At 40.1% G+C, this 17,828-nt stretch overlaps 1 protein-coding gene across 3 annotated transcripts in view; it reads left to right on the forward strand.

Moving 5' to 3' along the window:
• The first annotated feature begins 1,120 nt into the window (after positions 1–1,120).
• Positions 1,121–17,828, forward strand: part of DNAJC27 (DnaJ heat shock protein family (Hsp40) member C27) — a 34,426-nt gene continuing 17,718 nt past the window's right edge. For all 3 annotated transcript variants that reach the window (XM_030311519.1, XM_030311520.1, XM_030311521.1), the window contains exons 1-3: positions 1,121–1,337; positions 6,725–6,807; positions 10,874–10,943. In XM_030311519.1, the coding sequence (XP_030167379.1) occupies positions 1,251–1,337; positions 6,725–6,807; positions 10,874–10,943 (240 nt within the window). In that variant the 5' untranslated portion in view covers positions 1,121–1,250. The remainder of the gene's footprint in view (positions 1,338–6,724; positions 6,808–10,873; positions 10,944–17,828) is intronic.

Here is a 17,828-nt window from a genome sequence, read left to right on the forward strand (position 1 = left end):
ATCTGACTTATGATAGCTAAGAAATTTTGAGGCTTTATTCACTGTCTTCCTACAATGTATTTCTTTTATGATGCTTAAATCTATCTGAGAACAGAAATAATGCTACTTTTGACCTTGTAATTTACTCAGAAATTGGCAGCCATTCTTTTTCAGGGCACTTAATAATCACTTGTCAAGTTCTATTTATCTTCTGTAACCCAAGATAATGACTTAAAAAATCCCTGTTCCTCTCATACATTTTATGCTGTTTTTTAACCAAGCAGATGTTTTTCTCATCCTCTGGAATGAGACTAGAAAAGTGGTTCTTAGGATTTATTATTATTCTACTGTCATATTATCAGGGAAGGTGTGCATAGATGATGGGGTTAAGTCTGTGAATGGGAGGGAAAGGAAAAATGAAGGAGCATATAGGTACAATCACACAGACCATCCTAGAACTGGAAGAGTGTAAGAAACATCTTGTTTGAGCTTTCTTCCGACAGAGAACTCTGGAATAAAAGAGCAATGACTAAAATAAAACCCAGACTACCAAATGGACAACCTTTTTTTTTTTTTTTTTTTTTTTTTACGATAGCAACGGGTTTCAGATTTTGCCTAACGCCCCTCTTCCAAAACCTGAGCCCCAACTTCCCGACTTCTCCCGGCTCCTGACTTGTCTCTCTACGAGCCCGAGCAAGAGAAACATAGTATGGGGTGGGGGACGAGTAGTGTAGTCGGGCTTATACGGGACGGAAGAATTCAGAAAATAACACCCCTATGGTCTACTTCGAATTTTTAGCGGGACTGGGCCTGGACCCACCATTCTCAATACTCCAAGCCCGAGGATCTGCCCCAAACTGCCAATACATTTCTACCACTCGGCTGCAAACGTTAACAGATGCCGCTGTCCTGGCGCCCCTGAAAACCAACCGCGCTCTCAGCGTAAACCCAGCCTGACTTCCTGCCGAGGGACTCAGCGCCCCGCGTGGGCGCGACTCCTGGGAACAGGTAATCAAAACCTCGCCTCTAGAGCCCGGTGATGACGTCACACCGCCCCTTTCTAGCATCGCGAGACTCTCTTCTCCCACCCCCAGTTCCCAGAGCTCCCAACCGCCCGCGCCTGCTGCTAGGCAGCGGCGGGGATGGCGAGCCGCGGAGCTGGGGCGGTGACGATAGCAGCGGTTCCGCCATTGGACGAGGAGGCCTGAGGGACGGGCCAGCCTGGTGAACAAGGAGATACCGAGGCGGGTGGCCCCGAGAGAGCGAGGGCAATGGAGGCTAACATGCCGAAGCGGAAGGAGCCCGGCAAGTCCCTGCGCATCAAAGTCATCTCCATGGGCAACGCTGAGGTGGGAAAAGTGAGTACCGTGCTGGGAGGGGCGGGACCTCAGCGCGGCGGGACGACCTGCCGATTGGCTGGGAGGGCGGCCACTCAACAGGCCGGGGCCCAGCCTCCTCCCCGCCCCTGAGCAGGCCCAGGTCTCCTCCTAGGGGATGCGCCTGGGTGAGGAAAACTCTCGTGACCTTTTTGACCTTTCGCTTGCCCCCCCCCCCCCACCGACGTCACTCTCCATAAGAAGGTGTCTCATATGGCCGCTAACCCTTGAATGTATCCCAAAAAGATTAAAGGGGCCTAGGTCCTTATCTAAGATCGTCTGCCTATCTTCGTTCTAGGTGACCTGTCCAGGACTTAAGAGGTCCTTAAGAGAATAAAAGTTTAGTTACCCCAGCAGTGCTTGGGAGCCTAAGGGAACTTACTGGGGTGCATGTGAGGATTGGAGCTTGTAAAATGTTGCTCTGCAGATACGGAGCCCAGAATCTACATTGCAAGAGCGTAGCTGATACTGACATTTTTCACGGAGGAAGTGCCGTGGATGTCAAGGAGCCTGCATTATTTTGTTTTGTGTGTTGGTTTTGTTTTTATTTCTGGTAGTTTCATTATATTCATTTTCTCTAAAGCCGTAGTTCTACTGCCTTTCTTCTGGATGTACTGGGTATAAAGCTCTCCCCTAGTGTGTGTGTGGAGGGGGGTGGAAGGAGGATGAGAAAGAGACCCGAGGCCGTCCCCCAAGTGAATTTTAAACTGCCTCCTCTTCACCTAAATTGTCTCCTCTCCCCTTCTGGGTAAGTGGAAGCTGTTGGTTAAGAACCTCCCAAGGTCATCAAATCAATGGCAGAGACCAGATTAGAACTTGGGTCTTCACAGTCTACTGCAGTTCTCTATCACTGTATGCTGTCAAAATCAACTCCAGTAGGATCTGTATCCCAAAAGAGCCGTTAATGGAAGTGTTTAGACCGGTGCCCTACACATAGTTGATGTTCAGTAAATGTTTATTAGTGCCTTTTCTTTCCATTTAGCATTATCCTGTACTATTTATGTATTTGCATATATGTATGTAAGTATTAACATAGCAGTCACTGAAAAGTCAACATTTGTTGAACATCAACTATGTGCCAGGCATTAAAAAGAAAAGAATACAGCCTCTAAAAGGCTTAATAATAATCTGGCTAAGTAAGCATGCATCATTTCTGTAATTTTCCTATGCTGAATGGTCCAACATTAAAAATAGCCCAAAATGACGAGTATCACATTTATTTAACATTGCCCTAGATTTATTGGCCAATGTGATTAGACAAGAGAAAGAAATAAAGTATAAAATAACTGGAAAGGAGAAGGCAAAATTATTGTTATTTGCTAATGATATGATTATTTATCTGGAAACCCAAAGAAAATTAACTTGAAAAGCTTTTAGAAAGAATAAGAAAATTCAATAAGGCAAAATTAATATACAGAAATTAATAGCTTTCCTATATCAAATTATATGTTTTTTAAAATCTTTTTTGGGGCGCCTGGGTGGCTCAGTCAGTTGAGCGTCTGACTTCAGCTCAGGTCATGATCTCACGGTCTGTGAGTTCGAGCCCCGCATGGAGCTCTGTGCTGACAGCTCAGAGCCTGGAGCCTGCTTCAAATTCTGTGTCTCCCTCTCTCTCTGCCCCTCCCCCACTCATGCTCTGTCTCTCTCTCTCTGTCAAAAATAAATAAAACATTAAAAAATAAAAAAAAAATCTTTAATGTTTTATTTTTGAGAGAGAGAGAAAGAGTGAGCAAACAAGCAGGCAGAGAGAGAGGGAGACACAGAATCTGAAACAGGCTCCAGGCTCTGAGCTGTCAGCACAGAGCCCGATGTGGGGCTCGAACTCACAGACCACGAGATCATGATCTGAGCCGAAGTCTGACACTCAACCGACTGAGCCACTCAGGCGCCCCATCAAATTATATGTTTTAATGTTAAATTGAAAAACTATTTTAATTTACAATAACAGCCAAGATAAAGTGCCTAGGTTTAAACTTAAGAACAAACAGGTAAGACCTATATGAAGAAAAATGTCAAACTCTACAAAGGGACATAAAATTGCTCAGGCAAATGGAAAGATATACTTTCCCCTTAATTAGGATCACTCGACATTTTAGAGATGTCAGTTCTTTAAAATAACCTACAATTCAGTTCTAGTTAAAATAACAATAGGGTTTTTTTTTTTTTTTCCTTCAAAACATAAGGGTGGCTCAGTCGGTTAAGTATCCAACTCTTGATCTTGGCTCAGGTCATGATCTCACGGTTTGTGAGATTGAGCCCCAAGTTGGACTCTGTGCTGACAACACACACACTTAAATACTGGTCCTCTAATTTCTATAGACAGATTCCCAGGGGTAGAATGCTGAGTAGCTATTTAGTAGCTATTGCCAATTGCTCTTCAAGAAATTGTACCAGCAGTATGCAGTTGCCCTATTTCCCGTAGTCCTGCCAACACAGGTATTGTCATTCTTTTAATGACTCCCAGTCTGGTTAGTGAGAAGTATTACTTTAATTTGCATTTCATGGACTACAGATGAAGGTGAGCACCTTTTCATATACTTACTGGATATTTGGATTTGCTCTTCTGGATAGCGCCCAATTTATACTCCCTACGCATTTTTCTATTGGATGATGTATCTTATCAATTTTTCTGGTTCAGGGATATCAGAGATAATAACTTTTTGCTGGTCATATGAATAATGACTATTTGCCTGGGTATGTTATTTGCCTTTTAATATTTTTATATATATTTCTCCCTATAATTGCTATTATTATTACTATTTCTATATATTCAAGTATGCCTGTCCTTTCTTTTGTGGTTCTTGTGTTTCCTTTCTTAGTTGAAAATGTTTCCTTAAGGTTGTACATATGTTGCACATTTTTTCTGAAATTTTTGTTTTATGTTTAAATATTGAAATCAGAAGTTCATCTGAATTTATTTTTGTATTTAGAGAAGTTAAGGGCCCAACTTGTGCAAGTGGCATTTTACTAAATAAATCATTCTTTTTCCCTTGACTTTATTTTTTTATTTGAGAGAGAGAGAGACAGAGAGAGAGAGAGAGAGACCGCACACACAAGTAGGGGAGAGGGGCAGAAGGAGAGAGAGAGAATCCCAACCAGGCTCCACACTCAGCATGGGGCTGGATGTGGGGCTTGATCCTAGGACACTGGGACTGTGACCTTAGCCGAAATCGAGAGTTGGATATTCTACCAACTGAACTGCTCAGGCATACCTCCCCTTGATTTGAAATATCACCCCTGTCACCTTTTAAATTTCGTCTTTTAATGGGATCTATTTCTGGGCTCTCTGTTCTATTCTACTGACCTATTTGTCTATTTGTCTATTATGCCAATATCATACTGTCTTGATTGGTTTCAGACTATATTTTAATATCTGTTAAGGCAGATTCCCTCCTCTTTGTACTGCCCTGCCCCATTCCTCTTTTTCATATTTTGAGTATTTCTTCTCAGATAGTTGTTCTGCAAAAGTGCCTAAAAATATATTTAAGAAAAATAGTGAAAGCAATAAATTCTATGTTACTTGGTTTATATGATCTTAAGGACCCTGTCTCTTTGTGTTATAGGGAGTGGTTATTAATACAATTACTTAAATGTGTGTCTCGTTAACCTCTTAGAACTAGTGTTTAAACAGTGTACTGGAGTTAAAGAACTGCCAGGCCCCTTAATCTCATGAATCATTTAGAAAAAGGCCATATTCATTTTCATAGGCTATTGTGAGAGAAAACATTTGTGAAATGCTTTCGAGCTGTAAAATGCTTCTATTTTTTTTTAATTTTTATTTATTTTTGACAGAGAGAGACAGAGCATGAGCGGGGGAGGGGCAGAGAGAGGGAGACACAGAATCCGAAGCAGGCTCCAAGCTGTCAGCACAGAGCCCGACGCGGGGTTCGAACTCACAGACCGTGAGGTCATGAGCCGAAGTCGGCCGCTCAACCGACTGAGCCACCCAGGCGTCCCTCAAGCTGTAAAATGCTTTTAAAAGTGTAGTCTGTTAGCAGTAGTCACTCCAAAGAAGTTTTTCTTTCAGTTCACAATAAGCTTATTAACTGCTTTTTAAATTGACCGTCCTGTTTAATTTAGGTAAACGTTCATCAGGGAAGGATTTGAGCAAAATAAACTTCATTACTAGCACTCCCAAGTAAATTAGAAGTTTCACGAGTGCTAAGGGTTGTTATTACTGGCACCGAGAAAATTCCATTGGCACTGAGCAAAAGAAAGAAGTAAGATACTGATGTGTGTCCTCAAGTAGTTTACTTTCTAGCTGAAGAGATAAGAGGAGTATACACATGTGAAATGATAATTGACAATACAAAGCAATGTATGCCTGATGGTGTGTGTGTGTGTGTGTGTGTGTGTGTGTAAAATACGTGTGTATATATTAGCATGTATGTGAAGTGCAAGAAGAGTTCAGAGGCAGGCAAGGTCTCTTACAATCTGGTGCTCCAGTAAGGCTGGGCCTTAAAAGATAAGTAAGATTTGTAAAGAAGGGAGAAAGCTCATTCCAAGTAGAGGGAAAAAGTAATGATGAAAGTCAGGAAGTCAGATCTCTGGGAGTTGTGCAGACATGGAAAGCATATATTAGAAAGGTTTAGACAAGGGACACAGATTAGGGCCAGATTATGGGGAACCTTGAATAAAGGATAAAGGAATTTGGATTTCAAACTTGGCCGTGAGAAGCCACTGAAGAGTTTTGAGTTAAGGAAGTAATGTCAGTGCTGTGTAGTATTGACTGAGATTGGGAGGGAAGGAAGGCAGAAAGACCAACACAAAATTTCCTACAATTGCCTAGGAGTAGATGATGAGGATCTAAACCAAAGTGGTGTCGATGGGAATTGGAATGAGGGGAAAGAGGCAAGAAACATTTAAAAGATTTAGAAAGGCTCAGAATCAAACATGGCTTTAAGATTCTGATCCTCCGTGGTTGGGAAAATGGTGGTATTATTGACAGAACCAGGATGTCAGCAGGATGAACTGTTTTTATGTATAAGATTAGCTCATTTTTGGACATGTTGAATTTGAGGGAACAGCAGGACACCTCAGTACAAACTAGCCATAGTATTTGAAGATGTCGATCTGCTTTTGAGAAGGTCAAGGCTAAACATAGACATTTTGGTGGCATTGAAAGCATAAGAGTAAGTCTTCTAAACAGAAGAGTCCAAGGACTGAGAACTAAACTGAAAACATATTTGGTTTTAAGGGACGAATATTTAATTTTTCTTTAAAATTCTCACTTTTAGCATTTGTTTCAGTTGTTTGAAAATGCTTTCTTTCCCATTGTGGTGAATGAAGAAACCATAATGAAGAACTGTGCTTGTTTTGTATGTTTCCAGAGTGTATGTACTAAAAGAATGCATTTTTATGTTTTTTAGAGCTGTATCATAAAACGTTACTGTGAGAAAAGATTTGTGTCTAAATATCTTGCAACAATTGGAATTGACTATGGAGTCACAAAGTAAGTGCATTGTTTCTTTGGGCTTGTAAATTACATAGATTTGAGAATTTTTCTAAAATGATGTATCTTGAAATAGAGATTCTGAAGAAGGAAAGATAGGAATAAGAGACATTTACGGATATGTAGTGATCATATCAATTGTTCATCACTGGGCATGTTCTTTTTGCCAGGCCTTGCCTTCGCAAGGGATAGGTATAGGGTCTACAACAATGAGGAAGTCAACAAAAAGCCTACCTAGCAGATGTATCTTTTTAGGAAACATGTTTCTATATAAACACGTCCTATTAGCAGGTGTGTTGGTAGAGCATTTTGAGGTATTCTTTCCACAAAGTCTAAATAGTATGTCGAATATTTTCTATCAGAGGATTTCCTTTATTGGTTTATGATCTTTATAACCTATTGGTATCTAGCAAAAATGATCTGGGAGAAGGAAAATTAGGAGTAAGTGGGGATTTATCTCGAGATGAATCAAGGGTGGGTTGAGCCTGAGGAGATAGGCTTACATTAGCAGGAAATAATACCACCAAAGCGTGGAATTGAGGTAGACTGCACACTCCCTGAAGGTGAAATTTCAGGTGCTCACCATTCTGCCCTAACCTGCCCCCTCCTCTCTGATTCCCTTCCTTTACACACTTTACCCTCCATCCACACTGCACCGCTGCCCTTGTATTTCCCTAGCTCAGTGCAGTTATTCATTCATTCTGTCCACCTGTAATATCCTTTCCCCTCATCCCTCCATCAGACTCTTTGACGTCTAAAATGCTCCTGTTCCCATAAGGCCTTGGAATACCTTCTTTATCAGTTAGGACTCTTTAGTTGCAAATGACAGAAATAATAAACTTCTGTATGCTATTTATGGTACTTATTTTAAATTGCCACATGTCATTATTATTTATATATGTTTCATGTCTCCTGCTAGATCATAAGCCCCATGAAGAAGGAGCTATTAGAATAAGTCATTTCCAGGTGGCTGGCACAGTGCTTGTATGTAGTAGATACTCAAAAACTCTACTAGGTGAGATAGATATATCTAAAGAGGAAGTTTGTAAGATTAGACTGTGAGGGCAGCTTTTAAGGAGGTGGACTAAAGCGGTGAGGTTTGTCTATACTTCAGGGCATAGGATTTCATCAGTGATATGCCAGGATATCCTATTTAAGGCAGTGTTGTTTTGAATTCATGTAAGTAGCTAATTTATTCATCTAAGAAATGAGAATCACCATATTACGCCATAGAACTGTAGTGGTTTATTCAACAGACTATTCTATCTCTGGCTGAAATTTTTTTTGGAAAGCTGCTCGTCCCATGGTGTATCAGGAGGATATAACTGACAGAAACCTAACTCAAACCAAGTCAAGGAAAAAATAATAACGATAATAACAACAACAATAATAAAGAATATTAATCAATTCACATAATCCAGTTATGAGGATGCTGTGCCTTAGAGATGGCTGGAACCAGGGACAGAATATAGCTATATAATTTACTACGTCTCTCTCCAGCTTTTAGCTTCCTCTGCATGGCTGCCAGCAGATCTCAGACTCACATTGTGAATTTTACCTCCAGAGAGGGACCAAAGCTAATATACAAATTTAAAAATCCTAGGGAAAGTTTTGATTGTTCAGGTGGGGACAGGTGCCTTTCCCCAGCTCATTTGGCTGTGGCCAACAGAGTGGGATCACTAAGAACATAGCAGAACTCATCTGAACCACAACTGGGAGAGGAAAGGGCTATACTCGTGGGTAGTCAAAATAACAGGTACCCATTCCGTCCCTCCTGTTATCTACATGGTGAAGCTCAAATTCCAGCATATTGAAGAATTACTTGTAAAGTTTGTGAAAATGCAGATTCTTGGGACCCACCAAGATTCTGGTTTGCTGGGTGTGAGGTGGGCACAGGAATCTGCATTTTTAACGGCCTCTCATAATAATGATGCAGGTGGTCTGCAGGCCACAACCTAGGAAAGCAAGACCTTGAGGTAGCGAATTACCATTTTTCTTCAGGTTAATGTCCTCTGTCTGGCATCTGAATTAAAATAACTTCTTTGAGTTTCAGTGTGAATACATTTGTGCATTCCTGACTTTATCCATTCTCAGCTGCTATCTCTTTAAGGCCAAATTTTCTAATATACATCGTTACACCAGGTCTTCTCCAAAGGCTCTCAGACTCTGTTGTTTTGTGTTGTTTTGCTGTTCTCACATTCTCTTTTATAAGGTGGGTCCTGATTTCACAGATGTTAAAATGAAAACAGATGTGCATCTTGGTTATTGATGAAATATGGTAGAGAGTTCAGGAATAAAATGATTAATGGTTAGCTCGATGTAAGTCTACAAGTAATATAAAACACCTGTAGGCATTATGGTTTCAGAACAGAAGGTGGGTGTAATAAACGTGGACAAGAGAATAATAATAATAAACAAACCCAGAGGTAGTGTAGGGCCGATGAGAGAAAGTACTGATGTCCTTGTATTCTATAGGAGGGAGTCATGGCAGTGCTGTCTAAACTGAAACACGTCACTGAAAAACATGATTCTAACCTGTTAACTTACTGTTAATAATCCCTATTCTTAACTTAGAGGGGTCTTTTAGGAAATACTTCTTGTGATGAAGAAAACATATTTAAAGTTCAATAATTCTACTTCACCTCAGTTTCTTTTTCCTTTTGTTACATTCAATACAAAGTAATAAATAAACATTAAAAACTTTTTTTGAATTCAATACAAGTCAATTTTATACTTTTTATTTTAAAATAGCGTAATCCCATTTTGATAAAAACACTTGTGCTTCTCAGTCACGTCTGTGTATAGAAGAAGGCTGCCTTGGCATTCATCTATATTGGTAAAGGCTTTTGCTGGGTGATAGGATTTGGGATAAATTTTGAACTTTCATCTTTGTATTTCTGTAGTGTTTGAAATACTTACAATATTTCATTAATTTATTTTCCAACAATGGTTTTTCTTGAAAAAAATAAAAAGGACAAGAGGCAAATATGCTATGATGTTGGCAGCATTTAATTCTAATATGAATGGTTGTTCTTTCCCCTTTTGTTCTTTTCTCTATTTTAATTTTTTTTTAAAGAGAGAGGGTGCAAGTGAGTGAGGGGCAGAAAGAGAGGGAGAGAGGATCCAACGAGGGGCAGAGAGAGAAAGAACGGGGAAGCAGGGCTCTAGCTCACTCGATGTGGGGCTCAAACTCACGAACCATGAGATCATGGCCTGAGACAAAGTCAGATGCTTAACCACTGAGCCACATGGGCACCCTTAAAATTTTTGAAAAACAAGTTGACTATAGCTCTTGCTCAATGAAGGTCACAAGAAGATCACACAGACATTAATAAAATACACCTTAATTATTGTTCTGCATGGTAAGCAAGCATAGCTGGTAGTAATTAAGATGTCTTGCCAAGTGAAAGAAAATATTTTGTTTTCCTTCCTCTTACTCCTACTTGTCCCAAATCAGTTTTCTTAGTCTCACAGTAAAAGCCACCATTTGTTAGTAAAAGGGTATGGCCTGAAATATCTTGAGATAAGCTGAAAGTAAATGAGGGTGTTTATTACAGGTGGGTTCAGTGTCTTTATTTTTATTTTTTTATTTATTATTATTTTTTTAATATGAAATTTATTGTCAAATTGGTTTCCATACAACACCCAGTGCTCATCCCAAGAGGTGCCCTCCTCAATACCCATCACCCACCCTCCCCTCCCTCCCACCCCCCATCAACCCTCAGTTTGTTCTTAGTTTTTAAGAGTCTCTTATGCTTTGGCTCTCTCCCACTCTAACCTTTTTTTTGTTTTTTGTTTTTTCCTTCCCCTCCCCCATGGGTTTCTGTTAAGTTTCTCAGGATCCACATAAGAGTGGGTTCAGTGTTTTTAAAATAAGGAGGCAAGATGATCTGCCAAGTTGCTGGCTTCTGTTGTAAAGATTATCTGAAATCAAGAAAAGGCACTGAGAAAGCCTCTTACATTTCATACACATACATTTTTGAAATGTATAAATGACATAAATGATATTAATGAGAACGCAGAAACCATAACCTTCTTTGGAATTGTTTCCATTTGAACATTTCAGGGTACAAGTCAGAGACCGAGAAATCAAAGTGAACATCTTTGATATGGCTGGCCATCCCTTCTTCTATGAGGTAAGAAAGACTTTTTGAGAAAACCAACATCCAGTATTGTCAGTGGATTCAGGTAAAGATCCTGAGTTACCTGAAACGACCAATATTCAAATCCGTATAAAATTAGGTGAATTTAGCTGGTGTTCGTGGCTTCCTTTCTGAGCCTAAACTTCATAGAAACCTATTGGTCTTTTGTTCCATTCCCTCAAACTGTGGTAGGAAAGTTCATTGCTAATGTTTCAAACACGTTTTAACTTTCAAAGGACTGTTGCTTTTAACTTTGTACCTTAGCCCAGAATGTGACAGGATAATTATATTCATACTTGGACTTAAGAATTCAGCAATGCGACTTCTTTCATAGCACAGTACTGGAGTGAGCTTTCCAGTTCACTCTGCAGCCTTATGTGTTACCTCCCTGGAGAGAGTCCCACCTGCTTTACTTTGTCTTCTTGTCCTGAGTAGTCTCAAAGTGAATCTCATGGCCATTCTCTTTTGTTTTTCCTTCCTTGGGTTATTGATTTTCCCTGAAGAGGCTCTCTGTTCTTTTCTAGTTTGGGCCATTTCACTTCTGCTATTTATTATTTCCTTCCTTCTACTTGCTTTGTGTTTCTTTTGCTCTTATTCTGGGTTCTTTATGTGGGAGCTTGTGTTTTTGACGTGTGTGTTTCGTGCTATCAGTTCCCCTCTCAGCACTGCTTAGCTGTGTCCCACACATTTTGATATGTTGTATTTTCAATTTCATTAATATTTCATCTTATTCATTCAATGTGTTTTTTTAATTTCTCTTGAGACTTTCTGTTTGAACTATGGGTTATTTAGAAGTGCGTTGTTTAGTTTCCAAGTGTTAGAGATTTTTTGGTTATCTTCCTGTTATTAATTTATGGTTTGAGTCCATTGTGATCAGAGAACACACTGTATGATTTTGATTTCTTTTAAATTTGTTGAGGTTTTTTTTCATGACCCAGGGTATGGTCTATCTTGGTCTTCCGTGGGCACTTGAAAAGATGTGTATTCTGCTATTGTTGGATGGAGTGCTCTATAAATATTTATTAGGTCTTGTTGGTCAGTGGTATTGTTGAATTCTTTTATATTCTTGCTGATCTTTTGTTTGGTTGTTCTATCGATTGCTGAGAGAGGGGTATTAAAGTCTCCAACTATAACTGTGGACTTGTCTGTTTCACTTCTATCGTATTTGCTTTATATGTGTTGCAACTCTGTTATTTGGTGCATACATATTTATGATTGCTATGTCTTCATTATATAGTTTTATTTTTATATAATGCCCCCCTCTGTCTCTGTAATCATTTTTGCTCTGATATCTACTTCATCTGATATTAATATAGCCAATTTTTGCTTTCCTTTAATGTTTGCATGATATATCCTTTTCTATCTTTTTACTTTCAGTCTGCTTATATCATTGTATTTGAAGTAACTGTCTTGTAGACATGGGTCATGTTTTTCAATCTATTATGCCAATTTCTGTCCTTTAATTGAAATCTTTAGACCACTTATGTTTAATGTAATTATGAATATATTAGGGCACAAGTCTGCCATTTATTTTTCATTTTCTGTTTGTTCTGTTTTCCAGTTCTCTGTTTTCTGTTCCCTGCCATCTATGGGTTAGTCGAACACTTTTTGAATTCCATTCGATTTGTCCATAGTGGTTTTTTTTTTCCTGAAAGTAATTAAATTGGATTTTATTTTATTATTTATTTATTTATTTATTTATTTATTTATTTATTTAATATGAAACTTATTGTCAAATTGATTTCCATACAACACCCAGTGCTCATCCCAAAAGGTGCCCTCCTCAATACCCATCACCCACCCTTCCCTCCTCCCACCCCCCATCAACCCTCAGTTTGTTCTCAGTTTTTAAGAGTCTCTTATGTTTTGGCTCCCTCCCTCTCTAACCTTTTTTTTTTTCCCTTCCCCTCCCCCATGGTCTTTTGTTAAGTTTCTCAGGATCCACGTAAGAGTGAAAACATATGGTATCTGTCTTTCTCTGTATGACTTATTTCACTTAGCATAACATTCTCCAGTTCCATCCACGTTGCTACAAAAGGCTATATTTCATTCTTTCTCATTGCCACGTAGTATTCCATTGTGTATATAAACCACAATTTCTTTATCCATTCATCAGTTGATGGACATTTAAGCTCTTTCCATAATTTGGCTATTGTTGAAAGTGCTGCTATAAACATTGGGGTACAAGTGCCCCTATGCATCAGCACTCCTGTATCCCTTGGGTAAGTTCCTAGCAGTGCTATTGCTGGGTCCTAGGGTAGATCTATTTTTAATTTTTTGAGGAACCTCCACACTATTTTCCAGAGCGGCTGCACCAGTTTGCATTCCCACCAACAGTGCAAGAGGGTTCCCATTTCTTCACATCCTCGCCAGCATCTATAGTCTCCTGATTTGTTCATTTTGGCCACTCTGATTGGCGTGAGGTGGTATCTGAGTGTGGTTTTGATTTGTATTTCCCTGATGAGGAGCGATGTTGAGCATCTTTTCATGTGCATGTTGGCCATCTGGATGTCTTCTTTAGAGAAGTGTCTATTCATGTTTTCTGCCCATTTCTTCACTGGATTATTTGTTTTTCGGGTGTGGAGTTTGGTGAGCTCTTTATAGATTTTGGATACTAGCCTTTTGTCTGATATGTCATTTGCAAATACCTTTTCCCATTCCGTTGGTTGCCTTTTAGTTTTGTTGATTGTTTCCTTTGCAGTGCAGAAGCTTTTTATCTTCATGAGGTTCGATAGGTCTTCAATTTCCTTCATAAGCTTTCTATAGTTTTCAGCATACAGATCTTTTACATCTTTGGTTAGATTTATTCCTAGGTATTTTATGCTTCTTGGTGCAGTTGTGAATGGGATCAGTTTATTTGTCTCTCTGTTGCTTCATTATTAGTGTATAAGAATGCAACGGATTTCTGTACGTTGATTTTGTATCTTGAGACTTTGCTGAATTCATGTATCAGTTCTAGCAGACTTTTGGTGGAGTCTATTGGGTTTTCCATGTATAATATCATTCTGCAAAAAGGGAAAGCTTGACTTCATCTTTGCCAATTTTGATGCCTTTGATTTCCTTTTGTTGTCTGATTGCTGATGCTAGCACTTCCAACACTATGTTAAACAACAGCGGTGAGAGTGGACCTGTCGTGTTCCTAATCTCAGGGGGAAAGCTCTCAGTTTTTCCCCCATTGAGGATGATATTAGCTGTGGGCTTTTCATAAATGGCTTTTATGATGTTTAAGTATGTTCCCTCTATCCCGACCTTCTCGAGGGTCTTTATTAAGAAAGGATGCTGAACTTTGTCAAATGCTTTTTCTGCATCAATTGACAGGATTATATGGTTCTTATCTTTTCTTTTATTGATGTGATGTATCACGTTGATTGATTTGCAAATGTTGAACCAGCCCTGCATCCCAGAAATGAATCCCACTTGATCATGGTGAATAATTCTTTTTATATGCTGTTGAATTTGACTTGCTAGTATCTTGTTGAGAATTTTTGCATCCATATTCATCAGGGATATTGGCCTATAGTTCTCTTTTTTTGCTGGGTCTCTGTCTGCTTTAGGAATCAAAGTAATGCTGGCTTCATAGAATGAGTCTGGAAGTTTTCCTTCCCTTTCTATTTTTTGGAACAGCTTGAGAAGGATAGGTATTATCTCTGCTTTAAATGTCTGGTAGAATTCCCCTGGGAAGCCATCTGGTCGTGGACTCTTACTTGTTTGGAGATTTTTGATAACTGATTCAATTTCTTCACTGGTTATGGGTCTTTTCAAGTTTTCTATTTCTTCCCGTTTGAGTTTTGGAAGTGTGTGGGTGCTTAGGAATTTGTCCATTTCTTCCAGGTTGTCCAGTTTGTTGGCATATAATTTTTCATAGTATTCCCTGATAATTGCTTGTATTGCTGAGGGGTTGGTTGTAATAATTCCATTTTCATTCATGATTTTATCTATTTGGGTCATCTTCCTGTTCTTTTTGAGAAGCCTGGCTAGAGGTTTATCAATTTTGTTTATTTTTTCAAAAAACCAACTCTTGGTTTCATTGATCTGCTCTACAGTTTTTTTAGATTCTGTATTTATTTCTGCTCTGCTCTTTATTATTTCTCTTCTTCTGCTGGGTTTGGGGTATCTTTGCTGTTCTGCTTCTATTTCCTTCAGGTGTGCTGTTAGATTTTGTATTTGGGGTTTTTCTTGTTTCTTGAGATAGGCCTGGATTGCAATGTATTTTCCTCTCAGGACTGCCTTCACTGCATGCCCGAGTGTTTGGATTATTGTGTTTTCATTTTCATTTGTTTCCATATATTTTTTAATTTCTTCTCTGATTGCCTGGTTGACCCATTCATTCTTTAGTAGGGTGTTCTTTAACCTCCATGCTTTTGGAGGTTTTCCAGACTTTTTCCTGTGGTTGATTTCAAGCTTCATAGCGTTGTGGTCTGAAAGTGTGCATGGTATGATCTCAATTCTTTTATACTTATGAAGGGCTATTTTGTGACCCAGTATGTGATCGATCTTGGAGAATGTTCCATGTTACTCGAGAAGAAAGTATATTCTGTTGCTTTGCAATGCAGAGTTCTAAATATATCTGTCAAGTCCATCTGTTCCAATGTATCATTCAGGGCCCTTGTTAATTTATTGATCCTGTGTCTAGATGATCTATCCATTACTGTAAGTGAAGTATTAGAGTCCCCTGCAATTACCACATTCTTATCAATGAGGTTGCTTATGTTTGTGATTAATTGCTTTATATATTTGGGGGCTCCCGTATTTGGCACATGGACATTTATAATTGTTAGCTCTTCCTGATGGATAGACCCTGTAATTATTATATAATGCCCTTCTTCATCTCTTGTTACAGCCTTTAATTTAAAGTCTAGTTTGTCTGATATAAGTATGGCTACTCCAACTTTCTTTTGACTTCCAGTAGCATGATAGATAGTTCTCCATCCCCTCACTTTCAATCTGAAAGTGTCCTCAGGTCTAAAATGAGTCTCTTGTAGACAGCAAATAGATGGGTCTTGTTTTTTTTATCCATTCTGATACCCTATGTCTTTTGGTTGGCGCATTTAGTCCATTTACATTCAGTGTTATAGAAAGATATGGGTTTAGAGTATTGTGATGTCTGTAGGTTTCATGCTTATAGTGATGTCTCTGGTACTTTGTGTCCTTGCAACATTTCACTCACAGAATCCCCCTTAGGATCTCTTGTAGGGCTGGTTTAGTGGTGATGAATTCCTTCAGTTTTTGTTTGTTTGGGAAGACCTTTATCTCTCCTTCTATTCTGAATGACAGACTTGCTGGATAAAGGATTCTCGGCTGCATAGTTTTCTGTTCATCACATTGAAGATTTCCTGCCATTCCTTTCTGGCCTGCCAAGTTTCAGTAGATAGGTCTGTCACTAGTCGTATCAGTCTCCCTTTATATGTTAGAGCATGTTTATTCCTAGCTGCTTTCAGAATTTTCTCTTTATCCTTGTATTTTGCCAGTTTCACTATGATATGTTGTGCAGAAGATCGATTCAAGTTACATCTGAAGGGAGTTATCTGTGCCTCTTGGATTTCAATGCCTTTTTCCTTCCCCAGATCAGGGAAGTTCTCAGCTATGATTCCTATTATACGGATATTGTTGCGTTTGATTGCATCACTTAGTTCTCTAATTCTCCCCTCATACTCCTGGATTTTTTTATCTCTCTTTTTCTCAGCTTCCTCTTTTTCCATAATTTTATCTTCTAATTCACCTATTCTCTCCTCTGCCTTTTCAATCCGAGCTGTGGTCGCCTCCATTTTATTTTGCACCTCATTTATAGCTTTTTTTTTAGCTCCTCATGACTATTTCTTAGTCCCCTGATCTCTGTAGCAATAGATTCTCTGCTGTCCTCTATACTTTTTTCAAACCCAGCAATTAATTTTATGACTATCATTCTAAATTCATATTCCGTTATATTGCTTAAATCGTTTTTGATCAATTCGTTAGCTGTCTCTACTTCCTGGAGTTTCTTTTGAGGAGAATTCTTACGTTTTGTCATTTTGGATAGTCCCTGGGGTGACGTGGAACCGCAGGGCACTTCCCCTGTGCTGTCTGGAGTAACTTGTATTGGTGGGTGGGGCCGCGGTCAGACCTGATGTCTGTCCCCAACCCACCGCTGGGGCCACAGTCAGACTGGTGTGTACCTTGTCTTCCCCTCTCCCAGGGGCAGGATTCACTGTGGAATGGTGTGGCCCCTGTCTGGGCTACTTGCACACTGCCAGGCTTGTGCTGCTGCTTTGATGGGATCTGGCATATTAGCCGGGGTGGATCCGCAAGGTGCACAGGGGAAGGAGCGGCAGGCTCAGATCGCTTTGCCATTGGTGGTCCCCTGTGGGAGGGGCCCTGCAGCACCAGGAGGGAGGCTCACCTGTCAGAGGGATGGATCCACAGAAGCACAGTGTTGGGTGTTTGCACGGTGCAAGCAAGTTTGATGACGGGAACTGTTCCCTTTGGGGTTTCGGCTGGGGGATGGGAGAGGGAGATGGTGCTGGTCAGCGCCTTTGTTCCCTGCTGAGCTGAGCTCTGTCTTCCAGGGCTCAACACCTCTCCCTCCTGGTGTCCTCTCGCCCTCCCGCTCTCCGAGCAGAGCTGTTGACTTTTAACATTCCAGATGTTAAGTCCTGCTGGCTGTCAGAACTCACGCAGTCCGGCCCCTCTGCTTTTGCAAGCCAGACTCGGGGGCTCTGCCCTGCTGGGTGGGCTGCCCCTCCACCGCCCCGGCTCCCTCCCGCCAGTCCGTGCAGTGTGCACCGCCTCTCCGCCCTTCCTACCCTCTTCCGTGGGCCTCTTGTCTACGCTTGGCTCCGGAGAGTCTGTTTTGCTAGTCTTCTGGCGGTTTTCTGGGTTATTTAGGCAGGTGTGGGTGCAATC

This window comes from Lynx canadensis, chromosome A3 (genome assembly GCF_007474595.2).
Source record: "Lynx canadensis isolate LIC74 chromosome A3, mLynCan4.pri.v2, whole genome shotgun sequence".
In the NCBI taxonomy this organism is placed as follows: domain Eukaryota; kingdom Metazoa; phylum Chordata; class Mammalia; order Carnivora; family Felidae; genus Lynx; species Lynx canadensis.